Source organism: Carassius gibelio, chromosome B6, assembly GCF_023724105.1.
Source record: "Carassius gibelio isolate Cgi1373 ecotype wild population from Czech Republic chromosome B6, carGib1.2-hapl.c, whole genome shotgun sequence".
NCBI classification, from domain to species: domain Eukaryota; kingdom Metazoa; phylum Chordata; class Actinopteri; order Cypriniformes; family Cyprinidae; genus Carassius; species Carassius gibelio.
The window spans coordinates 26,786,404-26,808,573 of NC_068401.1; the positions used below are offsets into that span (position 1 = coordinate 26,786,404).

General features: G+C 34.7%; 2 protein-coding genes across 6 annotated transcripts in view; one reads left to right on the forward strand and one right to left on the reverse strand.

Moving 5' to 3' along the window:
- sema5bb (sema domain, seven thrombospondin repeats (type 1 and type 1-like), transmembrane domain (TM) and short cytoplasmic domain, (semaphorin) 5Bb) overlaps positions 1 to 11,017 on the reverse strand; it is a 52,639-nt gene extending 41,622 nt beyond the window's left edge. Inside the window, exon 1 of one of the 2 annotated variants that reach the window (XM_052558857.1) lies at positions 10,886 to 11,017. The gene's annotated coding sequence lies outside the window, so the exon portion shown is untranslated. The remainder of the gene's footprint in view (positions 1 to 10,885) is intronic. The other variant, XM_052558858.1, reaches the window with a different exon arrangement.
- The window catches only part of LOC127959601 (protein unc-50 homolog), a 922,469-nt gene extending 900,422 nt beyond the window's left edge, over positions 1 to 22,047 (forward strand). For 2 of the 4 annotated variants that reach the window (XM_052558877.1, XM_052558876.1), the window contains exons 2-7: positions 18,844 to 18,875; positions 19,551 to 19,828; positions 19,908 to 20,028; positions 21,199 to 21,338; positions 21,420 to 21,527; positions 21,602 to 22,047. In XM_052558877.1, the coding sequence (XP_052414837.1) occupies positions 19,555 to 19,828; positions 19,908 to 20,028; positions 21,199 to 21,338; positions 21,420 to 21,527; positions 21,602 to 21,738 (780 nt within the window). In that variant the 5' untranslated portion in view covers positions 18,844 to 18,875; positions 19,551 to 19,554 and the 3' untranslated portion in view covers positions 21,739 to 22,047. Of the gene's footprint in view, positions 1 to 18,723; positions 18,876 to 19,550; positions 19,829 to 19,907; positions 20,029 to 21,198; positions 21,339 to 21,419; positions 21,528 to 21,601 lie in introns of those variants that run through there. The other 2 variants (XM_052558874.1, XM_052558875.1) reach the window with 2 other exon arrangements.
- Positions 22,048 to 22,170: the final 123 nt, after the last annotated feature.

Below are 22,170 nucleotides of genomic sequence, written 5' to 3' on the forward strand. Positions count from 1 at the left end.
ATCAGCCCGGACCCGCACAGAAATTCACTCTTCATATTGAAAAATATGAAACCAAAAAAAAAAGTACATGAATAGAATAGAATAGCCTGAGTTTGCATTGGAAACACCAATGTATTCACAAAGGAAAGAGGAATAATACAAAACAAAAGAAAGTTGTAAAACGAAAGAGTTAGCATTCATCGTCGAGTTAGTCTGGTGTTAATTAGTCTTGGCTCCGCCCCTCACGGGTGTGTTCCCTCTCGAGAGGTTCACTATGAACATGTCACCTCTGAACAGATGCCAGGACCATAAGTCATGCTAGAAGAGCACTGGATGAAGAAACACAAAACAGATTTAGCCAACATGATCTCACTGTGAAATACATGACTTATGCTGTAATCATCTCAATTCAGCACACATTTTTAGACACTTTATTCGTTCCCACTCGCCAGTTCTCTCACTGATTTGACTTAATTCTTCGCAATCATTTTTTATAAACACAAGCAGTATGCTGGATATGTGCCATATTCTTCTCTGCAGGCACTGAATGTGGGTGTTTGTGAATGAAAACTGGATTGAAATAGATAGGGAAATGAGGTAAAACTTTTGGAAAGCTAACTCAAAGTAAATTACATTTGAAAAGATTATTTCTGTAAAATATAAAGTCTGGGTGTCTGAGCACGCAGTATTTCAGGGACAAGAGTACAGTGGTCTTTAGGTATGTATTTTGGGTTATTTGAACTCATTTTATGCACTGCTCACAGTGCTGTCGAGCTCCTGGTCAGTCTGATGTCTGACTGCGATCACAAGATGATGAGCAAGGTGAAAAAAAGAGATCTTTCACTCAAAATCAAACTTGCATTGTGAAATGAAATGTAGAGCAAATTAAGACTTTTGCTGAAGTTTCCTGCAGATGTGTCTCCTGAAAAAATACCACAATAATCTTGCATGACACAACTAAAAGTGCTAAAGAGACCAATAAAAGAGATCTCATCATGCATTAATGCATTAACATGTTGCATCAAGCTATTTAAGAAGTCATTCTTTAATTAGTATTTTTTTCCTTATTTTCTAGTAAAAATGTCTGAACTTCCATAAAACAAGAAAAATGTACTTGCTAAATATATCGCATAAAACAGGTTTACATAAAGCAGGGGTTTGTGAGCTATAATTTAATAGTAAATTAAATTATACAAATGTAAAATAAGAATTTTAAAGTTAAAATCTAAAAAATATATAAATAAAACACATTTTATACTTTATATTAATGCTTGAAATATTTTATTTGTTTATCTGACCATTAACCAAAATCACTAAAAAAAAAAAAAAAAAAAAAAGGAAATATGTTGATACTGAAATCTCAAATAAATAGGCCTATTTTATTTAATTTTTTCTTTTTTTTAAGTGTTTGGCTGGGAAAAAAGTTTGTAAATCTCTAGCATAAACAATAGGATAAATCCAACAAAGATTTTTATGTAGAATTTTAGCTCGACAAGACCTATATACCTAAGTCTATAATCACACTGTATGTCAATGATTGCCTCATTTGCATCTATTTTTATTTCCCCCAAGGACAAACATCACAAATAAAGATGATACATAAAGAAAGTCTCCTGAGCTGCAAAAGAGCAACGGCTGAGCAATAAAATCTTCCTCTGGAGAACGAACTAAACAAAGACAGGTGAATGATTAAGAGATTTCCTCAATCCTCGGGTGGGATTCAGTCAGGTTTGAGCGCTCTGCTGAGACTCAGATGTTCATACAGAAACTACACAACCCACGGTTCCTCAGAGACGGAGAGAAAGAGACAGAGGAGAGAGGAAAAAGATAAGAGAAAATTACAAGAAGTCCTTCACTGGAGAACAAGTAGTATGTGATCTGTTCACAAAAGTATTAATAAAGCAAATTAAATCCAAACAAAAAGAAAGAAAAACGAGCAGAGAGAGTACCATTAAAAATAACATGATTAACATTGAAAGCATAATTTAATTTGCATAGTGCATACAGTCTATATTCTCCACTCAGCTTTAGCTCTTCCATTCAGTTTGCACTTCCGGACATTGAAATGTTTTTAGCTGGTCAAAAGTTGAAAGCTACATGCTAATACACACTATACTCATAGTCATGCAATACTGATGATGTTAACATTAAGAATTAGAGAATAAAGTATAAAAATAATAATAATTTGCAGTGATATAAGCTAATCGATCATTAAATTAAATCACCATTGGTAGCGTGATTTATTGTGATGTTATTTCCTCAGTTGGACAGAACAAAGCAAACTTATATGCCTTGTGTGCAATTTAACAAATCAGCCTGTAATGTACAAACTGAGAGCATACATTAGTCTACAGTTGAGAGGGATTTTATTTCCTTGAAGAAAACTGATATGGACTCTTCTTATATATATACATACAAATGAATCGATATTGAATCAAATGGACTGAGAAATTCATCACATCCAATCATGAAATTCGTGCCAACACTCTGCTTTAATCATTAGTCGTAGCTCTGAACCAATGTTTCCGCGTGCTTTGAAGCAACTAAGTGACAGAATGAAATGTCAGTCCTGAAACCAGATGGCTCATGGGAGAAAAGAGCATAAGGCCCAGCCTGACCTGTCGGACACAACAAACACGACAGCAATTACCCGCACGCATAGATCATATCCCACATCTCTGGAGGAAGTCATCGGCCCCTTCACGGAGACTAATAGCTCTGCTGTTCTGACATTTTCTTAACCTTTAAAGCCATCAGCGAGACCGCCATTCATCTTTCTTTGCAACGCTCCAAAAACAGACAAAACAGTGGGACGCCCCAGCAGAAAGAGTTATGTTAGACCAATTTCAGTAGGACTGAGACAAATGTGGACTGGGAAGGTGAACGTGCGGTGAAGAGAAAGCTCAAGAGCGTTGGGTGTGCAGACACTATTCATTCAAAGGCGATTTGCGGTACGCTAATAATAGGGACCGTCCCCCTCCTGGGACAAAACAGGCTTAAGTGCCTCAATCAAGAACACATGACTGAAGATCTCAGAAACTCAAACAACCGGGGATCGAACTTACGACTTTTGGGACCGGCTATTTGGACGTCCTGAATGCAGCGCTGTTTTTCCTCCCCTGTGAAAACAGATGCAGAGTTTTCCTGCCCTCGCTCATGAAATCACTCACACTAAACTGACTGTTCCTATGCACATAGGAAACTTTATGTCACATTTGGAAGGGAGGTAAAAAATGGCCTCGTCCACAACTTTTGACAGGTCACTGCCTGGAAATATGATTCACATCTTATTTAAAAGAACAGTTCACCCAAAGTGAAAATTCTGTCATCGTTTACTCACCCTTATGTCAAATAAAGTCCACACGACTTTCAGTGAATGCTAAAGGAGATGCTCTGAAGAACATCCATGCAACAAAAGCACACCGTGAACTGTCAAGCTCCACTTAAAGCTTCCACTGGAGAAGAATCTCCATGAGCCCTATATTTAGAGTCTTCTGAAAATAGATTTCTATATAAAGCAGACTGAACTGTATAATATATATATATATATATATATATATATATATATATATATATATATATATATATATATATATATAATTAAAATATTTTTATTGTTTATTAAAAATAAAACTACCTCAGAATATTACTAAAAACTGCCTAATAAGGGAGTATATAAAATTATAGTCCCTATTCTATTCCACATAAGAAAAGAGTGAGTATTATGAGGTCATAATGTTCATTTTCAGGTATTCATTTAAATCAACACTCTCATGCAGAATGTTAATTGTTTAAGAACTCCTCTGTTAGAATCATTTACATTGCTAGAAAACATGTCATAACTCATCTGTGTGGCTTCATCACTATAAACTCATCACACTCCACAATGTCAAACAACTTGTGAATTAACTAGTGAATACTGAGGTCGAAAGTGTGAATCTCGACCGCAGAGTTGTATGTTTCACTGCAATTCACACTCTGACAGCAGTCGATGATTTCCGTGAGGAATGCATTAAACACCTATAGCTCTACGACACACAAATATAATGCCAGAGTGTTTGTGCTGGATGCCAGAAGGTGTTTTGTTTATGATTATGATAATGACATTTATGGGATTGTTCAAACTCGATTGATCAATTTGAAAGTTTTACATTTTTATTATTCTAGTGTCGAGATAATATTATTGATTTTATTATATATATATATATATATATATATATAAAATATTTTTTTTTCAGTTTTAGTTTAGTACTTCAAGTTAAACTAAATGAAAAAATGTAAAACTTTATTTTTTAAGCAGCTTTAAAACCAAATGTTTACAAAATAGTTCACGGAAAATATAGGCATGTATTATTTATATGTAAAGAGTAACATGCATTCATATGAAAAATGCAAACAGCAATCTGGTTCCCCCAAGTATACTATGCTTATTTAAGTTTCCATCAGTAGAGGTTTGTCAAACAGTAGTATTAAAACCTCTGCACTGACCAGACGGATGAACAGATAGGAAAAAAGATAGCTATCCTGCCTTATAAAAACACATTTCTCTTTAAAAAGACCTGCTTGTTTGACTAACCCAGTCTGGAGGTGCACAGACCCCCTTAAAACACAACACACCCCACCGCGGCCAGAAGCATCAATGAGTCTCTTGTGCCTGACAGAGCACGTCACTGTGCGGCCGGGCCTTGGGAACAGCAATATTTGCTTTAATATTTAAAACATTTAGCTTGAGCCATTTCACACAAGCTTGGCAGTGTTGTCCTTCATCCCCTCGGGTCTCGCTGCAGAGCTTCTGTGCTTTACTACAATCAGCCTCCACAAACAGCCCCTGAAGCGGCTCCTCCAGCCCAATTCATCCATTCACCATCCCAACGTGAGGCAGCCGATATGGAAAACCCTCAGTTCCTCATCACCCAGTTTTTCCCTCATCTATCTTTTCTCCACTTCCTGACCACAAGCGACGCAGGCTGAAGTGGAGAACAGTGGCGCTAGTATTGGGTGATATGTTTTCGGTCTAACCTGAGGTTTAGCGCTCCACTAGTGGTTTAGGTTACCGTAAAAGAGTGCTGAGGTTTAAGAAGAGGTTTCTAGTTGGAAGGAAGACAGGCAGGTGAGAAGGCAGATTTAGACACTATCTATTCATTCAACATTACTATTTTCCATATTTATTAATGATAAAGTCATTTAAAAAATGTGTGACTAGGTGCTGATAAATGCTAATTTTGCTTCGACAACTAAACATTTGCTTCATTAAAACAAAACAATCATTAACACATTTTACAACTAATATTAAATTTACCCTGTAAAGCCAGACATATGAAATTAGCATATTACATATGCATTATTAAATGGATATATTTGCATTATATTTTCAGAAACTACATATATATATGATACATATATGCAATGCAATACAATCATGATTGAGACATAAAGCACATTTAAAAACAAAAAGCATGGATAATCAAGTAAACTTAAGTTGCTTCAGTCCGGTAAGTGTTCATCTTGAAATATTACTAACAGTATAAAAATTATTATGTTTATTTTATGAAGGTTTACATCCCAGGCTAATGCACTCATTTATCCTTTCCTCTTTTTTAGAGCTTCACAGCCCCTAAAAAGTCTTGCATCTTAAATCAAATCTTCACAAACACATTTTGTCTTGTTCTAGGCAGACACTTTCAGTTGTTTTAAGCATAAATCTCAGTAAATGTTGGAGTTTCTGCAATTATTTCTAGGAGGAGCAGGGTGTAATTTGGGGTTATTTTCACTGACTTGATTAACATGACCTCAAAGCAGCAGTGAACTTGACCTTTACTGTGGCAGCTTCACTTAGACCCAATCATGCACTTAACATTAACGATAAAATTACCTGCTAGAATGTTACACACACACACACACACATATAACTGTTCAATGCAGAGATAATTCTATTAAAACTCACAAATACAGTCTAATCCATCCATTAATAAAAAACAAAAAATGAATTTGTTGTAAGCAGTTTGATATGTGGCACAATATATATTTATGTCTACAAAAATAGATTTTTAGCATAAGACTTTAAGTAAAAATGTCTTTAATATCATGAGAAAAACTAATTTAGTCAGGTTTATCCAGTCAGGTTTCTTTTTCGCATTCTCAAATTACTTGATAATTGCACATCTAGCTGAAGAATTTAATAAATAATACCCTGATCACATCTTTTATTCTATTCTGAGTCCATGCATAATCTCTACTTTGTTTTAAATTAATATTTACCAGTGCATTTATCAATAACTCTCCATGTGCATATGTAGGAATCATATTAGTTACCTTTATAAGTTTTAATGCAACAACGTCCACAGCAAAAATTATATTGTCTTGTGCCAACAAAGGCAAAAATAACATAATAGCAAATAAACATAAAAGTATAATATAGTCTTCCCAGTTCTCAATGGCCTTTCTATGGCTCTGTGTAAAGAAAAGACAAAAATTTAAGCTTTTTTTGAAAATAATACATACATACCGTAGTTGTTTTTGTCATATTTAAAGCTTGACAGCCCCAAAAGTCAAATTTTACCAAACATATTACCAGGAAAATATGACCAAGTATGTTTTTGATAAAACAGCTTCACCAGACATGCTCTTTGAGAACCCAGAGGAAATCTTTTTAACACTTGAGTCTTTATCAGACATTTTTCATTTATGCCTGAAGAACTTTACATTTATTAAATCTATGACTGAAACTACAGGCCCATGTATCTCCAAAATGACTTATTTAGTATGAATTATAACATCCAGACATTTATTTTCCATGTCTGGATGCATGTGGAACATTTCTACACAATAAGACACTCCCATTATAATCAACATATTCTAGATTATCTACATTATCTGTTCTCCTGATGTGATGATTTCCCCCAACAGCTGACCCCTGAGCAAGATAAAGAAATTACAAACTAATTTTAAGTAAAAAAAAAAACAAAAAAAAAAAACAATAATCATACCAATGAATACTTCTCAATGTGGCCAAGAGAGTGCATCAAAATATAAATGTATTTTTTTCTTTAAGTTGAAAAAAAATTAATAAATTAAGCATTAAATGCCAAAACAGCATATCAGAATGATTTCTGAAGATCATGTGACAATAAAGACTGGAGTAATGATGCTGAAAATACAGCTTTGATCACAGGAATAAATTCCATTATATAATATATTCAAATAAAAAAACAATTGTTTTAAATTATAATAATATTTATTATAACAGATATCATGAACCCCAAACCTTAAAGGGGTCATATGCTGTTTCTAAAATGAACATTATTTGGTGTATTTGGTGTAATGAAATGTGTTTATGCAGTTTAAGGTTAAAAAAAAACACATTATTTTCCACATAATGTACATTATTGTTTATCCTCTATGCCCCGCGTTGATTTTTACAAAGCTAGTTGTTCTGAAAAGTGAGGTGTGCTCTGATTGGCCAGCTATCCAGTGCTTTGTGATTGGCCAAATGGCCAAATTCAAGCGTCTGATAAAAATGTTATGCCCGTCAACATTTACTGTTATGACGTGTCTCGGTCAGAACACGGGCATGACAGGACAAAAAAAATAAAACCCATTACAAACGAGGCAGTTGTTGCATCCAGTGGGAACATAATTTCTGATTATAATGACTTATATTGTCTTTTTACGCTTTGCGTTGCATATCGCACCAAGTAAACATAAAACCATGTATGCATTTGTGATCAGAGAAATTAAAAACAAGTGCTACTCTACACTGCTCAAAACATGCGTTTGAATCATTAGTGGCAAATCCTTTACATACTGTATGTAAACTTACTTACATACCATGAGTCAGAAGCGCCTTGCAAAGAGTGAGGAATGGCCTTCTTTCTTTTTTTGAACTTTCTGATAGATTCCACATGAAATAAGGGTGTCTAGGACAGCTAATGGACCAGCGTGATTTAAATCAAGACACTGAGTTCGAATGGCTCTCTGAAAGGAAGAACCTTGAGGTTACAAACACTTTCAGAGAGCAAGTTTTCACCGTGTCCTCGTCCAACTCTGCAAGGTTTGCGTTTCTCAAATTGCACACTACTGTCTCCTCTCTAGTGACTTACCGATGCTAGATATGAGAGAAACAGAGAGCGAGGGCTGACAGAATGGGGTTGAAGGGTCATGTCGAGGAGACTAATTGAGCTGACAGAGGGAAGTCTCTACTTTGGTATCACATTTCACTGGTGACCTGTCAGAATCGCAGAGACTCTACTAAGGCCATAGAGTCACTTTCTGACATCGTTTTGAGTAAACTTTTAAATGTAATGGTTCTTCTAGACCAAAACTTAGTTTCATGAGTTGTTCTGTTGAAGGAATAGCTCATCCAAAAGTGAAAAATTGCAGAAAATTTCCTCACACTCGGGCCGTCCTAGAAATAGATGAGTTTGTTTCTTCATTGGAACAGATTTGGAGAAATGTAGCATTCCATCACTTGCTCACCAATGAATGCTCTGCAGTGAATGGGTGCCGAGTCCAAACAGCTGATAAAAACACTGTCCACAAAGAGTCCTCTATCAATAATATTGCTTTCTCCAGTGATAAAGTAATCTTATCTAAATCAGGAGTGAAATATGCAGATAAAGCACCATTTACAAGCAAAAACAGTCCAAAACAATTCTGATGTAACAAATATGTGGGTGGATTTATACGTGAAAGGACAAAAGGGGATGGACTTTTTCACTGGAGAAAGCATTATTATAGATTAACCAAAAGTTAAAACAACTTAATGATGGATTTGTTTCTTATAAACATCCAGCTTTTCAGTTCACAATAAGTTACTGTTTATTACAATTGGATTATTGTGATGTTTTGACACCCATTTACAGCAGAGGATCCATTGGTGAGTAAACGAAGTGATGCTAAATTTCTATAAATCTGATTAAGTAAATTTGAGTACGTTTTCATTTTTGGGTGAACTATTATTTAGTAATATAGCAACCTCCTAAAATCCCACAACAACCACCAAGATGTACACTAGCAACCAAATGCTAACCAAGGACTTTTTTTAAATATATATGGACTACAAAATCATTTACAAAAAGACCATGTTAATGTAAGTAAGAGTTAACTTAATATGTATGTAAAATGTTAATATTGAATGTAAAAATACCTCTAAATATATGTTTGTGAATGTAAACATGAATTGAATACATTCACTAAGTTTAGTATATATACATCAATAACTAACTACATTTCTAAGGATATTTTTTTAAGCAGGTGAATTTAGGTTTGTTGTCATCGTTCGACAGCGTGACTATTGGGTCAGTTCTGTTCATTCAGCCCTACATGAAATATTAATGATTTTGTTCTTGCCGCAGCAATAATTCATGTAACAGACTTTTAAAATGCACTTCTAAATGTTTGATAACTGCTGAAACGGTGCTCGTGGCCATTGGGGAATATGGTAACTGGGGTATTTCTTTATTCAAGTTCCACTGTACTAACCCAGATTATAAAACTGATTAGTGCTAATGAGGTAGAGACATTTTCATTTTAAACCATGACTGCTGATTAGAATATGAAAAGCATCTGTAACGAAGTTTGACATACACTTGAAGAGATGTGTTTTGTTCACCTGAAAATGACTTAAAAAAAAAATAAGAAACAGAGAAATCGCTAAATCTGTGGCATTAATTGTTTCTTCAACACAGCAATGAGATTAAATGAGAAAAGGAAGATTTCCTGGTCTCCAGTTTCTCCTGTCTCAGAAAAACACCTTGCACGTGTCTCCAAAGCGTTTCAGAAGAGATCTCAAAATAATTCACTAAATGCTGCAATCAAAAGTCATCAATCTCAATATGGCAATACCAATTATAATTTATAGTTGTATATTCTTACTGTATGTCAACAATGATCTCATTTGTGTCTTTTTGTGATTCATGAGACCTGATTTGACCATGTGACCATCAGAAATGACTTGTATGCATTCAAAATGCACAAAACAGACAATAAATATAGAATGGGCATATACAAACTGTCTAATAAAAAAAAAGCCTGTAATGCAAACTAAAATTTATTTGCTTTTTTAAAAAATTATTCAAATATATCCAACCACAAATTCCTTCTTATATTAAACACAAAAAGAAAGTGCAATATGCTCCTCGAGTCATTTCTGTAAGCATTCTGATGGAATGCACATCAACATATAATTTCACAAAGTGCTAAAGAGAGCCAGCAGAGAAATCACATGCAGACGTTATTATGACAAGGCCAGAGGTTGTGCATTTATTAATAAAAATATGAGGGTGCTCTGTCCAGATGTATAAGAAAATGCAGTTTCATGTAACAGTCTAAGTGCTGAACCTCTGCATCACCTAAACTCCTGATTTTAACTTAAGATTGAAATATCTGTTCATGACTAGAAATACTTATAAAACCACAGCTTCCATCCACTGCATGGAGAATTAGCATGAAAAAATCCATATCAAACCATCTACATACTTCAAAGCTTAACCATTAAGAATTCTGATGTAGCCTATAATAACGTTATACTATATACGAATGATACACTGTTCATTATGCATGAACAAAACAAAAAAGGCAGACTATTAATAAATCATAACAAGTAGGCTAATATTAATCATCCAGTACAAAGCCCAGGATTATAATAACTGTAGCCCTCTACCGGCCTGCGCTTACATTACTATTTACCACATAACAATTATATTTCCAATCAACCAGTGTCATTAATTGTAAAGTGAATAAACAGTCTTAAAACAGACATGACCAATGGAAAACAATTTTTCAAAACCACGCAAAAATATTAGACTTCAAAACAACTTTCTGTCAAACTCACAAGCTGCTTTAACTTGCGGTTCTGCTTGTAAACATGGTCATATTTTGTCAGGAAACCCGTAAAGAGTGATCTTACCTCTCCAGTCAGTTGGATCCAGGAGTAATTTCAGTGTGAGGGATGTTCAGAAGTGTCTGATGAGGTCTGTAAAGGCATCTGAGCTCTCGCCGACAGCACCGCTTCACACCGGGACGAATCCTACTACTGCTGCCGCTGCCGCACAGCTCATGAATATTAATTAGATCGTGCTTGCCATTGCTCCGTTACGCGCCTATGAGGAAGGTTTGCTTATGAATATTAATAAATTTACGCTGACGTTGCTTCGTAGCTTTCTTATAGCCACGGTTTGGCTCATTAATAATGTATTATTTTATATTACTTTATTTTTTTAGTCCTTTATTTATTTTACTTCTGTCTGTTTATTTTACTTGCTTTTTACTGTACTTGCTCTTTGTCTTTGTAGATGAAAATACATTTGCTGTTACGTTTGTTCAATAAAAAAAGGTTTGGCTCATTAACATTAAGTAACAAACAAATAAAAGTAATAAATTCTGGGACAGGAAAATGGTGGCACTAAACCAACATTCAGCCATCTTTACAACAACGATCAAACTGATAAATTATTCTGCAGAACTCAAAGAAAATAAACTCTCTTAAAACACTTTTAAATTAACACTTTTCTCACAAAATAACACTTTTCTTACTCTACTGTATTTTTAGGCTAATAGGCCTATTTATTTTAACTTTACTTTGAATTCTTTTTTTTTTTTTTCATAATTGTCTTGAATGTTTTCATCTCAAGCCTGGGCTTCACTGACACTGTTGTCTCCTTATTATAAAAGTAGCACTAAAATTACCCAAAGTGAAAGAAACATTCATAATTCCATCCTTAAATGTTCATGTCTGTACTTGACAAGCAATATTAATAATAAATAGAACATATTTGAACATTTAGCGATCAAAAAAAAATGCTTTGACAGGGAATGAGCTTGTTCAAAGGCTGAGAGATCATGTGAGGTTGGATAATGTGGTATTTGGCAAAGGAACTGAGGCAGGTATTGGGGTTCAAACACTATTACAGGGAATTTGCCAACTGGAAAGCCATCAAGGCACTTTTACAGTCTAATCAGATGTTTTTAAAGGATTACATTAACAAAAATTATGTGTGATATTCTCAAAGGCATTAATTCGCTTCTGCTAAGGGGAAAGGATTGTAGGCCTATGTTCTCATGTCTCAAACCTGCCAATCAACAGAGAAATGATACATTTGAATAACACTGCAATATGATTGACAGATACCGTCCTGAGATGTGAGAAAATGGAAATTAGAAATCAGCAACTGTCCATCACAATAAGTACAGGCACTTCTGTCAGTTTGAATGAGACGTATTAGTACGCTAGTGGACTTTACTGATTGAGCTGTCAGTCGTGGCCTATTATATGCTGCCACAGGTGTATTAAAACTCACCATTAATTTCTGCAGTATATCTTTGAATGATAAAGTTTACTGAAATGCCTGGAAATCACATGAAATTGACTCAGTGGAGTCCTAAATGCTCTCTGAGCCGTCAGTATTAAAAGCAGATCTCTGTAAGAACAGTCAATCAATGGACGATCGACAGCCAGAGCTTGTCTTTGCATTATTTTAACTACAGTTCATCACAGATCTGAAGCTGCTTTGAAGTATTTAACCCTAAAATCAAAAGAACGAAATATATATCAATAAAAATACTGATACAAAGTGAAGGTTATCCAAGATATAGATGAGTTTGTTTCATCATCAGATTTTGAGAAGTTTTGCATGCCATCACTTGCTCGTCAGTGTCGTGTGTATTATTTGTGGATTATTGTGATGTTCTTATCAGCTGTTTGTACTCTCATTCTGACGGCACCCATTCACTGCAGAGTATCCATTGGTTTGCAAGTAATATAATGCTAAATTTATTGAAATCTGTTCAAATTATCAATAAAATAATATCACAATGCTCATAATATAAATCTGCATGAGGTTAATTGTCTTGATGCAATTTTTTTTAGTTCTTTTGATTTTGAGGCACTTTCATAGTTAACCTCTCTATTGTTTCTTCATCAGTTCAACAAATTATGTACTGAATAAATGCAATAAAAATAAAGTATTAAGCACACTGTGGACAGCCTCAGTTTAATGCCATGCATTTATGTTGTATGTTTAGACGTCATTTGGTAACCCAACACAATACGAAACCCTCAACTCATATTTAATGTTTTCTAGGTTATATTTTCTTTCACCTTGCAAAGTTTTTATTTAATTTTTTTTTATTTTGGGCATCATGCTACCTGTCAATTTAGCTTCTCTCTGTTTGGACTACAGCTTCTACCAAATAACATGAATTTGCACCAAGTTTGATTGGGGAGTGTTTTCTATCCTAACCATGCATGATTATATGGTTAGTTATATTTCTTGCATCTTGCAAGACCTGTGACCATTTTTTTTATGTAACCCACCAGATGAGAATCACTGATCAATGGAGATCTAAGTGCTTTCACACATACAGGCGCAGATATTCTGCAGTAATTGCGTTGGCTGAGAAATTCTGATGGATGATTATTATAGGACGTCCGTCTCTATACCCACACACAGCACTGATGCCCTACTATTTTCAGAGTCGCAGTGATTAGGCTCTTTAATCAGAGCTGACAGTGAGAGCCAAAGAGAGATGTCGTATTGGAATACTGCATGGATGGATTGAAGCAGGAGTGTGTTTATGAGTGACGGAGGTGTAGAGGAGTGTGTGAGTGTGTGATTATGTGGGTGTGTCATTTCCAGTCACTCGTTCACTGCCAGTAGAGAAGAAAAAAAGTATAATTTACTAGACTCAGAGTGAATATCATGATCTCACCATCTCTCTCTCTCTCTCTCACACACACACACACACACACAAACTCTCTGTGGCTAAGGAGAAATGATGTCATTCCTCTCTCTTCCTGGCCTCCTCCTTTGTTATTTCTTGGACTGCGTTTTCTAAATATGACTGTGATAGTTTTCTGATTCCTCTCCTGGGATGCATTTGATTAAATCACTGTGTTGTGTTTAGCTGTGTTGGTGTTTAGATCTGACATTCAGAAGTAGGGCACAGTAGGCGTCTTTAAGAGGTCAGCACTCTTTCTCTTATCTTTCTCTCCTCCTCTACGGGCATTAATATTACATGAGTATGAAAGATTGAGTATGCATGTATTTGTCTTTCTTTGATTTAGTTTAAGGGAGAAGAATTAATTGGCACTATTCACCGCTGTTCTCTAACCCTGTGAAGTACATGGAGATTTATAAGGGTTCGTTGTCACATGCTTTAGCCAATTCATTGCAATTAGAGCTCATGTAAGCTTTTTCAAAGTGAACTTGAGAAGTTTTGAATATACCCAAGCATGACTTGAGATGACTTTTTCTTTTTTCTAACTGTTCCTTCAACTGCTATTGATTCTTTTTGTTGTTACACTATCATTCAAAGGTTTGAGATAAGTAAGATGTTCAAGGAATGAATAGCAATTTTATTCAGCAAGGATATATATATATTTTTTTTACTTTCTATTTATCAATGAATCCTTAAAAAAATATATCATCATGGTTTCCACAAAAATCTAAGCAAAGCAATGCTAAGCAATGTAGAATGATTTCTGAAGATCATGTGACACTGAAGACTGGAGTAATGATGCTGAAAATACAGCTTTGCATCACAGGGATAAATTACATTTTTTTTAATTATTATTATTATTGTAATGAAGCCTTGGTGAGCATATGAGAGTTCTTTCAAAAGTTACCCAAAACTTTGAATGGTACTGGGTACTTTTTATTTTCGGTTTTGTTACGAGAAGCTGTTTTGTTTTTCATCTTGCACTTATATTTTTCTCTTTCTCTGTTCCAGGAGTAAAATTATCCCTGTCAGCTGCTCTTACTCGAGGTTGCTGTGGTCAGCAAATCAGAAGCTGTGCTGTGTGTCTGTCGTCTTCAAGATGTCTGCATTGATTCATGGATTATTCAAGCATTTACATAATGCACATACTGTAGATAAGAAACCAGGTCATCAGGGCTAATGTGAGTGTGAAGTCAGAATGCAAAAAGTTTGGGGTCAGTAAGATTTCAAATTGCTTTTGAAAGAAGTCACTTATATATTTTAAAATGCAGTTTGTTTGTGTGACTCAAAGTAACATTTTCAGCTTCATTCCTCCAGTCCTCAGGGTCACATGATTCTTAAATGCTGATCTGCTGTGTTGAAAATGGTGCTGCTTCATATTTCTTTAATGAACAGAAACAGCAATTACTTGAAATACAAATATAACATTTATATGTCTTTAGTGTACCTTTAGAGATCAGAATATGAGTATTTATATATGTATATATATGTATATGTATATATAAATATATATGTAGTGTATACATTTTTTTTCAAGTGTCAAACGCAAAACAAGTGAATTTGATTTTAAAAATGTAAAATTTAATGTAAAAATTTTTTTATTTGCATTTTTTTAAATGGAACACCTTTTAGAATAATGCAGGTGGATATAATGTAACACGACATTTAACAAAATAATTTATATATATATATATATATATATATATATATATATATATATATATGACCCTATACTTGAATTGTGTATTTTAAGTAATGTAGTGTATTTAAAATACATTTCTGGTCTTACTGGTCTGACACAATTCAACAGTAAAATGTACATTTTCATAAACTTTCATCAAAAGGTAAAACTTGCCCCACCCTGAAACAACTTCCCATTCTTGAAGTCATCTCATAGGTTGTGTGGGCTGTTAGTAAATACAGTCAAAGCCAATTCAACAGTGTTTCAGGAGGAGAGAAGTCCACTGTTCACAGTCCACTGCAAACTCAAATAACTATTTGAAAGAGTTTACTGGGTGATTTTCAAGCCAGAATGACAGCACGACACAGACTGTGATTAATAATATGAGCCATGTTGAGCTGTGCTCACATATTGATCATTCTCTTCCAGTCAAATAGTGTATTATCCATCAAAAATCCCCTCTGGTTCTTGGTGGACTGATGACTAGTTAGACATTACAGCTAAATCTGCTATTCATTTTCATAACTAATGTCAATGTTCTGAGCCTGTCAGTTCAGAGAGTAGTTCTGAGGAAAATTAACAGAGGAGTGTTATGAAAATATAAGCTAATGATCTGGCTTACAAAAGGATTTTCAAAGGGATAGTTCCAGCTGTTGTGAACCTCTTTGACTTTAAAAACATCTCTAGTTGATTTTCTCTTGCATGTCATACCCAGATTTCTACCGCCTCAGTGTCTGGCTTGTTTAAGATACAAAGCTATGGCAGATCCATCAAAAGAGATACGTTTCATTCAATGTGAATCTTAATGTGAGTCATACCGACACAACACTGCTGTCAACATGGGAATTAAACTGAGCAAAACAGGTTAAGCTTCACCTAATACTATGAAAGGCGACTGTTCGGGGTGGATTTGTGTGATCAAACAGACTCTTAACATGTGTCGACATTAACATCACTAGAGGTACAGAAGCAGTGAACCCTCTCAACTTCAGATTTCAACAACAGGGAGATTTATGTCCATATTTACACATATATATTTACACCGATATAAACATGTTAACAACATTTAACTGACTTCTGACAGAGTGAAACCTTTAACCTTCATGCTTAAAGTTTTAAACTCTTGACCAAAACTTTGCCAAGACAATATCTTCATGTGTCATCAAACTTCATCTAGTTTTGTTTCTTCATACGTACATTCTTAATGCTATGTTGTTTTGTGATTTACTAACTCTGAAGTTGCGATCACATTCTACAAAAATGAAAAGAGCCAGGAGAGAATAAAAGGGCTTTTTCACCAGTATTTTTGGAGCTGAAATGTGCTGTAAATTTAGCACAATCTAAAATAACTGCCTTGTTGATGATCTTCACATGCGTCTCTGTCACAATGAAGTCATTCACTGCTCTGTCCCGTCACATTAAGAGCAATTCCAAAGCTTCCCTTTGAAGAATTTAATTAAAATGAACAAGAAATGGGCCAAGAACAAGTATCATAGTTTCAGTAAACTGAATTGAAACATGTTAACATGGCTCTCAATTAATCCAATAGTCTGGTCTTCATTAGCAACGCAAACAGCATCAGGAGAAGCATTTCATGAACCTCTTTCATTTACATTGCTCTTTCTGGAAATCCTTCACTTGATTTCCCATTCAAGTCTCTGAAGCACATTAAGCTCACCAAAACAAGCTACACTCTCATTTTGACTGAGTTTATTAATGTAATCATAATCATTTTCATGCTTTCTATGCAGAATGTTATAAATAAATGTCCCCTCATGCATATAAAACTGATATTTACATTACTGTATGTGAGATAAGTGTTCAAAAATATGTCTTCATACATTTTATATATTACATTCTATTACCATTTTTTAATGCAAAAATTTAAACTAAACACTTGAAAGATGGAAAGACTAAGAATTAATTTTTCATCTATTGTGATGACAAGCTGTTTCACTATGACATGAATAAACCTTGTTTCTGAAGTGATGTGCAGAATGTTTTACAATCCACCACATGAGTGGATATAGAAGAAAAAAGAGATAAAAGAAAGATGAGGTGGTAGGTGCTTATTAAATAAATATGAGGCAAACATCAAACTGTGCTTTTGAACGCCTCTGAATGAAGAACAGCACAGAAGCACCTGAGATGTGTTCTTCTCTCGGCTGAGCTCTGCTCCAGTGACCTGCAAGAAATGTGGAGGTAAAAATAAGAACTATTCTCTGCTCACATGTTTTAGTTATTGGTTTAAATAAAGGCAAAAAAAAAAAAAAAAAAAAACTATTGCAGGGTAAAATTTTTACTTTTTTTTTTTAAAGTGAACACGATGCTCACAAAAACAAAATGCATGTTAACTGATGGTAAACTTTGTTTTTTTGTTGCTTTTATAATCCTGTTAAAAAGTTATGACAATTCATGAAAAAAAAGTTATACAGTATTAACGTGACAAAGGAGAAAAAAGAAGGAAGGAATAAGGTACTTTAGCGCCATCTGATGTTTCTAAACATGTACAAAACATCAGATCAGAATTAGAATGGGCTTTTTTATTGGCAAGTGTTCTCCCAGGTGCTAGATATCCATTTCAATCCAAGACATCTGTATGCAGTGCAATAGCTGAGCAGACTTTAGTGCACACACACACACACACACAAGGAGCTTCCAGTGCAAAGAAAGAGTACAGACAAAGTGCAGACATATAATCTGACATACAAATCAAATATAACACTCATATTAAAATCAAAAGTTTGTTAATGTTCAATATTTTTTATAAAATAAGGAGAAAATTAAATGATTTTTTTCCAAAAAGAATTTTATACTAAAAGCATTATCAAAGTGCATCAAACGAACAAACATGAATATGCCTGTTGTAATTCAAGGAAATATTTTAATAGCTTTACAATTACATGCCAGCGCATATTTCAGAAATATGGTCAAGCTAAGTCATTTGTACATTATAATTATTTGGCAAAGGAAATAAACAAAGAAATTTGGGGTTTTCCTAAACATTCTCCAGTGAGGTGGCATAAAACAAAACAGCTTTTATTCCCTCATTGAATGATTACTAATGTTTGATGTTTTACCAGTTCAAAACAACATCCTGAAGATTTTTTTCCTTTGTTTTTAAGATTTTGATTAGAGCCTGAATAAACCAGTTGCTATTTCACACTAAATTGACTTTTTCATTGGAGCAAAATTTGACATTTTGGTAAAAGAACACACAAATTTTTCATCTTTCAAAAGTGTGAGTTTAATATTTAATCCGATGTATTAAGTGAACGAGCAATAGCAAAGTTGCTCTCTACCCCATAACTACATTTCCCAGAAGGCCTTGTCACAGGAAGCGGCGTCATTGTACGGATTACGCTGCTAGCTACGTAGCTAGCTACGTGTTCGGACCGGACGTAGGAGGAAGTTGATATGTCACGGTGGCTGCATAGTTTTTTTGCACACTGATTAAAAAAATCTAACTTTATTAGTTGCTGATACTGCCGTAGAGCAGGTGAGTGTCATATTTTTACACACCGATTAGGAGCGACATGCTAGCTAACTTGTTTACCAGGTTATTATGTAGGGCCGAGGCCCATGGAACAACATAACCACACTAATGCTTTGTTCTTAAAATCAAAATCCTTTTACCGAACACATTAACAGTAGCAGGTTTACTTTTTTGTTGCAGTGTTAGAGCTACTGTAGCACTGCTGTCAGTTATGCTGTGTAAAGCAAACAATAGTACGTTAATAGCACTGATCTAGGATGTTTACAAAGCAGATCATGTGTTTAGGAAGCAGAAGAACTGATGAACCGACGATACATTTGATTACGAAGCTTGAGCAAAGTCTATAGGCTTCTTTCATGGACAGATAATAGATGTAGTTTTCAGACAGACAGAGAGAGAGAGAGGTCTACTGTACCTCCTATTTCAACAGTTCAACAGAAAAGTTGGACTTTTTTCGTTTTGTCAAAACAGACCAATCTGTATTTGTTGGTCATGATGACCCAAACACTCACATTTAGTCACAAAGTTTATTCCTAATGTGATTTAGGGATACATTTAGGAAGATTATATTTGGGCTACTGTTTCCACTATTTAAGAAATGAATGAATCTTGCTTTAATTTGCTCAAGTGTTAATGTGTTTGTGATATCTATTGTAATAGCTCTCTCTTATCCCACAGCAGTATGTTGCCGACGAGTTCCCCGCAGATCCATCAGAACGGCAGTCTGAACACTCGGGATGCAGCGCGGCACACGGCCGGCTCCAAGCGCTACAAATACCTGCGGCGACTGCTGCACTTCAGACAGATGGATTTTGAGTTTGCCATGTGGCAGATGTTCTACCTGTTCACATCGCCACAGAAAGTGTACCGCAACTTCCAGTACCGCAAACAGACGAAAGACCAGTGGGCCCGAGACGACCCAGCGTTCCTGGTGCTGCTCAGCGTCTGGCTCTGTGGTGAGCACTTTTGATGGAAACATGGGAAGGATACAGAAATTAAACTTGCATTGGCTCACTTATCGTGTTTTCTCTGCAGTGTCGACGGTGGGCTTCGGTCTGGTTCTAGAAATGGGTTTTGTGGAGACGTTGAAGCTGTTGCTGTGGGTGGTTTTCATCGACTGTATCGGAGTCGGATTGCTCATATCTACACTCATGTGGTGAGGAGTCACAAACACTCACAAAGAATGCCAAAAAATGTGCTGATATGGTATTGATCCAGTTTCTTGTTTTCTTCAGTTTATTGTTAATTTCAGAATGATGTCTTATTTGCGAAGAGATCTTTAGGCCTACATTTTAACTTTTTTTAAAGTTTACATTTATTAAAAAATAACCCTGGGCAGGATGGTAATGAGCCTAGCATGAATCAATGTTGTTACCAGTAACTAAAATTATTGTCAGTAATTGAATTAAGCCTTAAATAAAGCAAAGTGAAATATAACTAATGGATGTAAAACTTAACTTAAAAAGCTAAAATAAAATGTTGCCTTGGAAACTGGCCGAAATAAGTTTATAAGTACTAGAATTAAAACTAAAAGTTAATAATAAAAATACATTTAAAGTAAAACTAAAAACAAGTAGACGTTTTCAGAAAATGAAAATAAAGGTGAAATAAAATCAAATCTAATTATTACAGCTTGTTGAAAAAAATGGATTAAAGTTAAAGTATATAAATTACTAAAACTGAAAAAAAAAAAAAAAAAATTCAGATATATATAAACGGGTAAATAGAAATATACAAAAAATACCAGTACAAAATAAAAATCTGAAAAACAAAAATGGCAAAAGACAAAATTTGTAAAAATAAAATTAAAATGCAAAACAAAACAATTTTTTTTTTAATCAATACAATAATATATAAATGCTGAAAATATAAATACAAAAATCATATATTGACTGGCTGCCAGTACAAAATAAGAATAGTAAAAGTAGACAAAATTAGTCAAGTTAAAATGGAATCCAAAAAAAACAAAACAAAAAAAAGTCAATAAATATTACATTATAAATAAATGCAAAAAATCTCATTGCAAAAAAAATCTATTCATGAAAATTGACTGGCTGACTGTACATTGTCCTGTATAAAACATCATCTCTTACCAAATAAATAAATAGACATGAAATACTGGTCTGACTTCATTATGTATTTTAATAGTCAGGGAATCTGTTGCCAGATTGTACAGTTTAGTAGTTATTATACAATATTGTCTGCTGTGACTGACAAATTACAATCAAGTGCTTTAAAGAATCAGCCGAACTTTACTGGAATAAATCATGAAGATAACTTGTGACTGTAAAACTGTACAGTAATCCCTGTTTTTCTTCTTCTCCAGGTTTGTCACAAACAAATATCTACAGAAACATCCTAGCAGAGATTACGATGTGGAGTGGGCCTACGCGTTTGACGTCCATCTGAATGCTTTCTACCCTCTTCTGGTCATTCTGCACTTCCTACAGCTGTTCTTCATCAACCGTAAGTAAACAGTAGGATACACGAGTATAATAATGTAGTGTCTAGACTCTTGTAAACACATCTTTTCCACTCTTTTGACAGATGTTGTGGTTATAAATTCAGACTGGTTCCTGGGTTATTTTGTGGGAAACACCTTGTGGCTTGTTGCCATCAGTTACTACATTTACATCACATTCCTGGGCTACAATGGTAAGTGATTGTGACTGTGTGTTTTTACCATCCACAAGCTAACATGATCTGATTTACTCTCTGTGTTTCTTTAGCACTTCCGTTCTTAAAGAACACTGTGGTGCTTCTGTATCCCTTCGCTGTGCTGGGACTCCTGTATGTTCTCTCCATTTCGCTCGGCTGGAACTTCACTAAAGGTCTCTGCTGGTTCTACAAGCACAGGGTCCAGTAAAGGACAGCAGGTCACATGAAGGACAATGCTTCAGTGCACATGTGCTCTTAAAGACGGATGGAAAGTGTGTTGTCACTTTTGGGACTTTCTAACTTTTTGTATGATTTGTAAATATCAGTTTGGTTGTAGAGGAAAAGAATTTCAGTTGTTTATGGTGTCATGAATCTTTTTTCCCCCCTAATTTGATACTCGGCCCTCATTTAATGTTGTTTTTGAAAACGCAAACATGGGAAAGTGCATAAAATATCTGCTTGGATGCTGCACTTTTGACTTGTGAAAATGTGTACAATAAAGATATTTTTAAAGAAACAGATTTTTAGCTCATTCAATGTTGTCCTCTGAAGTATTTTGAGATTTAAAGGCATGCATATGGTTTCGATCATAAAAAATGCATTATACCATTTTCTAAAATACAAAACATTCCAGTAGGTT